The sequence below is a fragment of the Planococcus citri genome, chromosome 2, assembly GCF_950023065.1.
Source record: "Planococcus citri chromosome 2, ihPlaCitr1.1, whole genome shotgun sequence".
NCBI lineage: Eukaryota > Metazoa > Arthropoda > Insecta > Hemiptera > Pseudococcidae > Planococcus > Planococcus citri.
In genome coordinates this window covers 66,886,243-66,897,191 of record NC_088678.1, presented here as the reverse complement: position 1 = coordinate 66,897,191, position 10,949 = coordinate 66,886,243, and the positions used below count along the sequence as shown (strand labels likewise).

Here is a 10,949-nt window from a genome sequence, read left to right as displayed (position 1 = left end):
AACAGGAACAAAGCCCAAGGAGTCGATAAAAGTTGATTGACTTATCTAAGCATAAATATTTGCAAAATAAGCAGGTATTTTTAACAAAAAAAATAAAATAAAATAAACGTGAGTGAGTTCAACTTAATATACGATAACAAAATGAGTGTAAAATCTAAATAGGTACCATTGACATACAGACATATAATATCAATGTATAAAGGTTACCTAACGTTGATTTAATTATACTTAGTCTGCATAAATCGAAAGTATTTTAGTATTTAAGTAGGTAAATGATAGTAACACGTAGGTAAATTTGGAATTTTTCGAATAACCTTTCATGATCCTCATTTTTGATAAACATAAAAAATATAAATGAACCGAAAAGACATTATAAAGTAAAGACATGATAAACTGCATGCAATTTCTTTTAAAAAAGAAAAAAAATAGGAAGTAGAAACTGAAAACGATGTTTTTTGTCATCCCTACTTGAGAGCTGAGTTTCACTTTTTAAGATGTAGATTTCAATTTCTATAATCATTTATAAACTTCTTGTCGGATAAATGACGAAGGAACTGCAAAATTAATGAATGATTCGCCATAAAGAATGACGCCAATATCAAGATAATCCCAAAGGTCAATTTCAAGTTCGTTTTAAGTTTATGAGATAGACGTCATATTTTTACGGAAATTCGCGTAGAATATAAAAAATTCTCAAGCATGGGACTATTTGGTGAAGTTTTTCATCATATTACAATAATACGAGTATTTTTACAAGATTTGTTATGTTTCAACTGGATTTTCAAATTTTCTGATTCACATGTAACTAATGTGATTTATAAATAGAAACGCCTTAAAAAGTACCATAGGGACTATGCGTACACGTAAAAATGTTGTACCAATATCGATAAAAAATTGAAAGAGTGAAAAAGGAAAGTGAAGGGATCCCATGGGGAAAATTTTAAATGATCAAACTTCATGATCAATTCAAACGTTTATCACCTCCCTCGTGGACCATGGAAAAAAAATTTCAAGTAAAAGTTGTTCCTTGATGATTCCTTTACAATTTCTTTTCTCGTAAAAATTCTGTTTCAGGTATCCTTCTTACCCCAAATTAGAAAAATATCTCAAAAAAGTATATTTTTTATATTCTTAACGAAAATTTCTGACAACAGAGCAGATTCATTACCTTTTTCTCAACTATTAGTTGGAAATCTTCCATCCACATGTTGAATATTGATTTTATTTTACAAAAAAATGTTGAGTAAATTTAAAAAAAAATTTGTCTACGATTTTGAATGTTCATTTTGAAAAATTGGCCTGAAAAAATCTCTAAGAAAAATGCATCAAAAGATCCGACAATATTTAACACGAAATATCAGTACAAAAACACCAATGATAATGTTTCATAAAAGTTCTCTTAAAAATATAATTTTTACTATCAACAAAACACCCAAAAAATACCTCAGACGGGCTTAAAATGCACTCAAAAATCCAAACATTGTTTCGCAAACATTTGAAATTCATTCAAATTCTTCTGAAAATTCGTAAATTTTTGAGAAATGTCTCGAAATATTCGTAGGTACATTTAAACCAGACGGAGAATTGAGCCTTCAAAAAGTCCTTGGATGAGACAAAATGTCAAAATATTCGAAACTACTCTCACCTAAAATAAATAAGTAACCCAACGAAAAAATTTCAAGCAAGTTTTTTTTTTCAACATCTGATCTACATACAACTTGGAGAACCCTTTTCAGAACTTTCCTTTTCCCATCCTATTCCAAATACTTGTCCAACAAAAAAAAAAAAAATTTCAAGTAAAAATTCTCTTTAACATCAGAACTGTAGCTAATAGCCCATGCATTTGAAAATACGTGAAGAATCATCCCCCTCCCCATAATTCCAAGCTTGGTTCAACAGAAAAATTGTAAATATAAGATTTCCTTAAATATATAGCTGTTTTACAAAATTTTAAAATATTTATTTCAAAACCATCTTTAGAGTGGCAGTTTAAAATTTGGCAGGCAATTGCATTTTCTCTCAGATAGTTCAACTACACCTACTAAAAAAGTGTGCTGAAGAATTATTCTTCCGCATGTTCTTTTAGGGCGTTTCATGGCATTTTTAATTTTTTGGATATTTTCAAAAAGTTGATTTTTGTAGGGAACGGTAGGATGAGGAGAGTTGAAAATTTTTTCTGAAGATGTTGATTCTGTTTTTAAAAGCTTTTCAACCCATCCTAAACTCAAAAAATGGGCTTCCCAGAGAAGAAAAATTTTTTATACGTACGTCATTGCACATTTCAAAATTCCCCCCCCCCAACAAAAAAACTCCCATTGACGCCATATTGAATTTTTCAACATTTTGGACCCAACCTGCAGCCTTCCTTCACGTCCATCAATTTTCTCGGCGAAGCCTGATTTTGATTTTGGGTCGAATGGTTTTCAGGATTGGAATCAACATCTTAAACAACAAACCGTGAAATCCCATAATCGAATCATTTTTTTCAATAATTTAAATTTTTCACCTCTCTTCTTTCGAGATTTTTTTTTCTGGTAGTACTCAAAAAATTCAAAATTTTAATAACGTAAAAAACCTCAACTCAAACGACCATTTTTTTTCAAATAGTTGGAATTTTTGAGGAAAAAGGTCATTTTCCTCAAAATTTCAATCTTGCATACTCTGCTCGCTCTTCCTATTCCTCAAATTCAAGGAATACTCGAATTTGCAAAAATCGAATTCGTTGTAAGCATATTAACATTAAATTTGCTACCATTGGAAATTCCTAAATGAGTGGTTGATAATACTGCGAGATTTTCCCAAAACTCGTCTTCATTTTGGGCAGTTGAATTTGCTAAAAAGTATAAGAGTAAGAGTTACGATGAGTGCCATTTGATTTTACATTTCTTGTAATGAAACGAAATACAAATAAACATATTACTTTCACTTAAGGGAGTTAAATTGATATCTTCATTCACGACATTCGCTTTGAAACAGGTGCAGCAAGCATGGATGCCTTTTCTACCTCTCAAAACCACCATAAATTCGTAAATTTGCTACAATTTGGAAAACAAGAACAAACGAATAATTCTATCAAGGCATGGGCACTATAGGACTTTGAAGAAATTGACAAACTCACAGATCCAAAATGAGCAGGTATTCGAAATTCGTAAATCAACATTCGTCTTTCTCCATCAAATGGACATCTTGTATAATGACAAGCGTCTGTATCATTGACAATACTTTGGTAACCATTGGGTAGATGAACGTATAAATTCCAAGTCGCTGTTTTACACTTCATGGCTAAATACCAAAAAAATAAATAAATAATTGTAGAATAAATGGTCCAAATCTCTACAGCGAATTTCGAGCTACCTACGTATAAGTATAGGTTACTCACGAGAGGTCCAAATTACAACCATAACTGTGGATTTCATAGAGTATAGATTGCAATGATGATCAAAGAGGCCTCGATTACAAGGGTGAATTATCAAATCTTCTATTTTACAGGAATTAAATCGATGTTCATCTGCATAAAACAGTTTATTATATTCATTTTTTTTGTGATGGTTATAGAATTAGAAATTTTGAACTAAGTGAAACAGCAAATACTTACAAGGGCAAGGGAAATAATCAACTGAAGATGTTATAGTTCGAGAGACAGCCAATATTAAAATCACTGAATGAAATAACCATCCAGGATTTAAATTCATTTTTCAACCTAATATTCATAATTACATAGTGTTTCAACTCAGGGCAATATATTTACGTTTGAAGCAAGTAATTTGACTACCTAACCTATAAATAAGTAGGTATCTGTTTCTCTGGGCAATATTGCGATAAGATAAAAAAAAATATCAAATTTTGATAATTTCCAACTGAAGTTTGAAAAATTCTCCAGTACATGTACAAGTTGACGATTTGCTTCCACTTTCCAGTGTTAGCTGATTTGTTTGAACATGCGGTATGTACTACCCACCCGATGATGAGCCGATTTTACAAAATTTTCAATGGGCGATCTTTCCAGGTGAATTTCTACTCATCTTATCAATATTTCATTTCATAGAAGATATAAAATTTATTAAATTAGATAAGAAATCATTCGTACAAACATAATATTCTGTACAAGGAACTGAGATCTACACAAGTTGTTTCAGTTGGGGTTCAACTAGATCATCGTTCATCATGCTGATGAAATTTTACTTCGTCAGCATTTGGGCTGCTGCATCGTTTTGTTTCATTGTAAGGGCCACACAAATTCCAACCTCCAAATGTATGAGTAAGTAAACCCAGATTTATTGAGAATATTTCATATATTTTAAAACTTACCTATTGTTAGTTTTTATTTTGTTGAATGGCTGGTATAGGTAAATCAGCCTCTCTTGATTCTATAAATTACTACCTATGTACAATTTCCAGGTGGACATCTGGAGTGCGTTTTTTTTTACCAATGTATCTTCAATGAGGGGTAAGTTGAGAATGCTGGTTAAAAAAACACACTTTAGGTGCCCACCTGTGAATCTTTTCAAACGTGGATAAATAGATAAGCCATAACTCAATTTTTGGCTGCCCAAAGTGATTCCCACGCCTTGTGGGGAAATTTTGAAATTCTGGAGGAATCAAAAATCACGTCTCAGAGGCTCTAAAATGGTCCGAAATTATGAAATTCAGATTTTGGAGGCTGGTTTCATACAAAATGCAGCTATTCGTATGAATTTCAAATATTTTTTCCACAAGCAGATTGTCCTTTAGCTCAAATATGAATAAATCCCTTAAACAAGTCGAGAATAAGCCACAACTCGATTTTTAGCAGCCCAAATTTAATTTCCGTGTCTCCTGGAGAAATCGAAAATTGCGATGGAGACTCCGGATTCGGAGGGGGGGGGGAGGTTGGTTGGTTTTTGACAAAGTTTAGTTATTCGTGCGAATTTCTAAAATTTCCTTACAATCAGAAAAGTTTAATTTTTTGTATAAATTTTTTTTTTCTTCATAAATTTTCTGGCAAAAAAAACACATTTAGAGTATCCGCCATGGAAATTCGACCAAATTTAAATAAATCTCTTAAAGACGTCGGGAATAAGCCAATAACTCAATCTTTAACTGCAAAAATTGATTTACACGCGCCTTCTGAAGGGATTTAAAACACTTGGAGGAATCCACAATGGCTAGATATGGTGAAAAATCGCCGAAAACTGTTGATTTTGATTTCAAAAAATTCGTCAAAAAATTGAAAAATCAATTTGGGCTGTCGATTGCGAAAGTTTGATCATGGAGGTTTCAGACCATGCTCTTTCCAAAAATCGCGATCAAGCTCAAATCGGAGGCAGCCATCTAGAGAGATTTTCTTTTAGGTATTGTTCATATGGGATCACTCTCGATCAAGATAGGCTGTTTACCTATCATGATAATATGTGCATTGTGCATCTTTACTATAAAAGATGAACGCGAAAATATTAACTCAATTAATTTTTTTAATTTTTAGAACGTGGTTGGGAATTGTGTAACATCCATCAAATTGATATAAGCCCGGCTGATCGAACGGTAGAAGATAGATCTTGTTCAGTTGATCGCGGATCCAACGTAACAGTTGCTTTTAATTTTACTCCTCGTTAGTATCTCAGATTCTCAAAAAAAAAACAAATAATTAGGTATTTCATTTGATATTAGAACTAATCAATGACCGTAATTAAAAACCTCTCCTCAAATAGGCTTCGAAACGTATAACTTGAAATGGGGTGTTTGGGTAGAAACGATGATCGGTGATTATAAAGTCGAAGGAATACCCGAAGATGCTCACGATCTAACCAATTATCCAACCATTGAGAATAAAATCAACGAATTCAAATCAGTCATCCATATCCCAGATACCATAAGAGCGGTGAGTTTGGGAAATACTGCTCAATTTCCAAATACCTACCTAGGTACCTACACAAAATGTAATTTGATTAATTGTACGTATACATGAATTTTATTACAATTATCACAGAAATTATGGGTAGTTCGAGTAACAATCACCGGAGACGATGAGCACGACGTGTGTTGTTTCACTTGCCAAATCAGAGTACGAGAATCACAACAGATCACAAAAAGTCCATCCGAATTTGATCCTAACAATCCGTACGATATCCTTCGCCAGCGTGTTTCTTTCCCATCCATTTGGGATTTCAACGACGTCGTGAAAAATTTCCAAAACAATACCGACTTATTCAATAAATTTGTCTTCGGTAATGCTCCAACGACCCGTGGACCTGGGTTTTGGTCATTCATTCAAAACGGTTTCAGAAAACTTATCGGTTTAAGTTACAAAACCTACAAAGTGACAACTCCCAAGATACCTTTCTTAGGAAACGCGTCTTCTTTCATGGAATACATGAACGACGTAATCAAACAAAATGGTCCAAATCAGGATGATCAATTTGATCAGAATACAGCCACCAATACCGTAGACATCGAAACTGTCGAAACATCTCCGACGGAAACCGAAAGTGTCAGCGAAATCGACGAAATCACCAAAGAAACCATATTTGATGATATTACTACAACAGAAACCATTCCAACCTCATCAGTTACCGAAGCTGTTGAAGAACCCGTCAATGAGAGTAAAATCGATGTCGTGGATAGTAAATCTGCAAACGAAGAAGAGACAGAACCGGTTGGAAGCAATGAAAATGATTGTGTTGAGGAACAAACCACCACTCCGTTAGTTGAAACAACTCAAACTAAACGAAAAACAACCATTCGAAAGACGTCGGTGAAAAGAAAAACCATATCAAGAAGTGGATCAAAGAAAGTATCAAATGTTGGAACAACTGGAATAAAGAAAACTGTTAAACGAATTGCTTTGCGAAATCAAAAAGTGAATAATAAAAACAGGTATATAGGTAAATGTAAAGGTGCTGTGTGCTGATTAAATTGATCTTATTCCTATCATTCGTATGATTCGTAAAAGGATCCATATTGTAGGTAGAAACACCTCGAGCAAAATTCCATTCTATCGTTTGTCTTAGTAGGTAGGTAGTATTAATTTTCATCACGTTGAAGAAAGACCTCAGTACTAAAGTATTATGACAGCTGTAAATTCAAATGATGAAGCTCTAAACAGTGAATCGTACAATGCATTTGCAGCAGATATCTTTGTTGAATTATTTTGCCAGATCACCAGACGATGATTCCGGATTCCGGTAAAATCAAGCTTGTAACTTGTATGATGATTTTGTAACTAATTTATCGAATAAGATTTCTATTACTCACCACGTATCTTTCTTCTATTCAGTTTGTACTTCCAGATGATGATATTTTCATATTGTATCGTCAAAATCCTCCAATTTTCAAAGCGGTAAAGGATCGAAGGGCGACCAGCATCGAAATTCGAAACACGTCTTTTTTTTCAGCCTTCCATAACTCCATAACCGGCGAAAGGAGAAATAAAACGCGAAAACTATTCGACGAATTTGTACATGCGACTGAATAAGAATTATATTACGGAATAGAATAAATTATACGATGCCAAAGATTCACAAAACACCTCAAAATACGCAAATTTTACAACGCAAAATGCAAAATTCAGTAATTCACTTCTCTTTTAATTTTTTTTCAAAAAAAATGTCTCACACACGAGTCTTCTTACTATGACAACAACTTTAGATTCGAAATCCAGTTAGGCATGCGCGAAATCGTTCATCATGTCTCAGTAAAAAAAGAACGAATACTCCCATGATTCATTCTTTTGAAGAACCGTTTCAGTTTTATATAGCAATATCCTACTTTTTTTATCAGATAAAAATTTTCATCACAAATGATAAACCACCAATAATAATTAAACAACTGTTTCTACAATTTATTTTTCAACGTAACACTTGCGAAAATGATTCACAAATGAATTTTGAAAAAATTTCACGTCATGTTGAACACAACTGTTTGAAAATCTTCAATTTACCGATCCGTACTCTCTAGTCAACATGGGATTTCCACTTATCTATTTTTATTTTACTCTGATACTATTCCTTCATATTTGTAATTCCTATTCAACAAATCCGTTCGATGATACGATATTGTACAATATAAAATGGCCTGGAAGAAATCCAGAAGAAATAGCGGTAAGTTGAGATATTTTGTGATAGAACTATGCACAAATTTGATCGTTCTTCTGTACTTCATAGGACATAATTGATCCTGAAAATTATGAAATTGGAGTAACCGATCGTCAAGAAAGATATGTCTGTTTCTTACCGGCCGAATCCAAAACTTCAGACGAGGTATTCTTCGATTCGTATTTAGATTATGAGTTGTATTTATGATGTAATTTGGATGATTGTTTTATTTCGTAGGATGGTAACTCTCAACACTCGACGGTTAATCCGATACAACTCATGAAACCTTTATTCGATCAGTCTACTTGTTCCTATCGGGTAAATATCATAATTTGGGGTATATATTTTGATTTTCTAATCGAAATATATTTCAATTATGACTGATTTGCAGCTTGAAACGTATTGGGCATATGAGATATGTCATGGTAAATTTATCAAACAGTATCACGAAGAACGAGATGGTAAAAAAATGAAAAGACAAGAGTATTATCTTGGTAAACTAGATCCAGCTATATTTGATGGCATCAGTGAGTTGAATTTTGTAAACTGATCTGTGTGTATATTGAATTGGAACTAATGTATGTTCACTATTTTTCAAGGTGATGCTTTTCGAGAAGCTCGACACGTAGATAGTAAATTAATTAAGACGAAGAAAATTGAAGGAATGGATATACCGTACTTTCAATTGAACTATACCGATGGAACAGCTTGTGATTTGATTGATAAACCTCGTCAAACGAACGTTCTCTATATGTGTTTCAATTCCGGAAGAAATGATATTTATTCGATTAAGGAAATTTCCACGTGTCTTTACGAAGCCATCATTTTCACTCCTCATTTATGTTTACATCCTTTATACAGGTAAATTCCAACCTTAATTGCTTTAATCTCCAATCACCAGCAGGTAATCAACCTTTGACACTCTTACAGACCGAAGAATTCGGCCGAAAAAGATATCAACTGCACACCATTAGATCAGCAACAAGCTCGAAAACCTGCCGCTTTAATGGCGATGGAAGCCGAAGGAATGAAACAGAAACAAGAACAGATAATCGTAAGGGTTATTTATTGTTTCGAGTTTTCGCAGTCTAACAGTTTCGCTTGGTGTGTTTTTTGCAAAATTGATTTTTGTTCTAGGACGAAGATCAAGTTTTAAAAAAAGTCTTCGCTGTGTTTTCTTTTGATAAAAGTGAAAATCAGGTGTGTTATGGGTTTTTGATATTTTTATTACGTTATTTTTATATTTTTCATTTATTTTTAGGTCGAGTTGCTAAGTATAATGGACGATGAGTTTGTAAGTATTTTGGAAAAAAAGATTGGACTATAGTGGGATTTTATTATGGCTAATATTGTTGTGAAATTGGGTAATTTTACCTTCATTAAAGTTACACTTCAAGATGCTAATCGAGTCTCGTTTTATTTTACAGGATGGCGAGACCAAATTACATTTTCATATACATCCCATTGATGTTTTACCCGAAGTAACCAAGGCTTCTGGTAAACCAGAGTTACCTCGTAAACCAGATCTTGCATTCGATGTAGATGCCTTCTTAGCCGGAGATTATTGCCTAGAAGATGTAAGTCGTTAATTTTACGTTATGATTCGGAAACATTCACCTACGTCTAATATTTTGACCAAAAAATGTTTAATCCCAGGGCAAAGGATGGTGGAAATATGAATTTTGCTATGGCAAACACGTGATACAATTCCACGACCAACAAGACAATTCTAGAACGATTATTAAGTAAGATCATCCGTATTATTGTTAGTTCTCAGTTCACACTATCTGTATATACGTAATATTCGACGATGTGATTTCAGATTAGGTGAATTTCACGAAGAAGATCATCGTAAATGGTTACAAGAGAATCCCATTAGGAAACCGTACAAAAAAACAGCATTCCCTGTAACGCATTTCTACTCGAGAGGCAGCTTCTGTCATTCGATCAATGGCATGAGAGAAGTTGAGGTAAATTGAAAGAGTAACCAATCAAAATCACGAAGCAGTTATTCGAATCGCTAATATTTTTCATTTTAGGTTCGATTTAAATGTCCTACCGGTGCGGCGGTGCCATCTTCGGCCGTAAAAATGATCTTGGCTGAGCCTCAAACGTGTAAATATGTATTAAATATCGAGTCGGCGATATTTTGCGAACTCAATCCAACCGTCGATGATTATGGAATGTTTCGAAATATTAAAACTACTACCATAGAAGATGATCATATTGAATTGTAAATAGTATTGTGATGTTTTTTTGTTTTTTATAATGTATATTTTTCTTCATTTTCATGATGTACTGTTAGAAATTAAGGTGGGAATATTTCATTACGTGGTTGTGGAATATTTCTGTTTGTTGTTGTTTTTTTCCTTGTAATTTTTAAAAAATTCATGAAATTGTGAAGATCACTGTTGTATTGTTTTATTACGTTGTAGAGGTGTTATGAAACTCGAAATTGAATCGAAATGAGAGATTATTCTTGCAGAAATGTTCAATGGTTTCGAAGGTCAACCAAGGCCGTTTTTTTTTTTCTACATATAAGGAAAAGAATGCATGAGGAAGAAGATTAGTCTGGCACGTAACTATAGAATAAAGGTATCTGCAATCTGCATTCCCTTCCTAATCCTCTGGGACAGATTTTTTTTCCTAAAGTAAACATCCTAAAGAACTTTTTTGATTCTTAAAGAAACTTGCCAAAAAAAATTCCTTTCATAAGAGAATGGCGGTAATTTTGATTGCCAGATTTAATTCGCACACAATTTTTAAACCAGACAAACTTACATCGAAAGAGCATAAAAAAATATATTCTAATCCAACATTTCAGGAGAGCATTATTTTATTCTTGGGGATTTTTTGAAAATTAGATTTTGGCTAAAAATG

General features: G+C 33.2%; 2 protein-coding genes and 1 long non-coding RNA gene across 5 annotated transcripts; 2 read left to right on the top strand and 1 right to left on the bottom strand.

The window, feature by feature from the left end:
* Positions 1 to 2,917: 2,917 nt before the first annotated feature.
* Positions 2,918 to 3,776, bottom strand: LOC135837256 (uncharacterized). The gene is made up of 4 exons (XR_010557158.1): positions 3,596 to 3,776; positions 3,380 to 3,508; positions 3,119 to 3,282; positions 2,918 to 3,035 (listed from the first exon to the last, which is right to left on the bottom strand). It is a non-coding gene; the product is annotated as an uncharacterized LOC135837256 (long non-coding RNA).
* Positions 3,777 to 4,095: 319 nt separating this feature from the next.
* LOC135837253 (uncharacterized) lies at positions 4,096 to 6,915 on the top strand. Its single transcript, XM_065352468.1, has 4 exons — positions 4,096 to 4,258; positions 5,462 to 5,587; positions 5,688 to 5,857; positions 5,966 to 6,915. Exons 1-4 carry the CDS (start codon positions 4,165 to 4,167, stop codon positions 6,884 to 6,886), a joined length of 1,311 nt encoding a protein of 436 aa, XP_065208540.1. The 5' UTR covers positions 4,096 to 4,164; the 3' UTR covers positions 6,887 to 6,915.
* Positions 6,916 to 7,769: 854 nt separating this feature from the next.
* Positions 7,770 to 10,477, top strand: LOC135837252 (endoplasmic reticulum lectin 1). Of its 3 annotated transcripts, XM_065352464.1 has the most exons (12): positions 7,770 to 8,075; positions 8,139 to 8,234; positions 8,307 to 8,387; positions 8,461 to 8,596; positions 8,669 to 8,930; positions 9,000 to 9,123; positions 9,207 to 9,269; positions 9,331 to 9,363; positions 9,497 to 9,646; positions 9,726 to 9,814; positions 9,892 to 10,039; positions 10,109 to 10,477. In XM_065352464.1, exons 1-12 carry the CDS (start codon positions 7,938 to 7,940, stop codon positions 10,304 to 10,306), a joined length of 1,518 nt encoding a protein of 505 aa, XP_065208536.1. In that variant the 5' UTR covers positions 7,770 to 7,937; the 3' UTR covers positions 10,307 to 10,477. The 3 variants fall into 3 exon arrangements, with proteins under 3 accessions (XP_065208536.1, XP_065208539.1, XP_065208538.1); XM_065352467.1 differs by lacking the exon at positions 9,207 to 9,269; XM_065352466.1 differs by lacking the exon at positions 9,331 to 9,363.
* Positions 10,478 to 10,949: the final 472 nt, after the last annotated feature.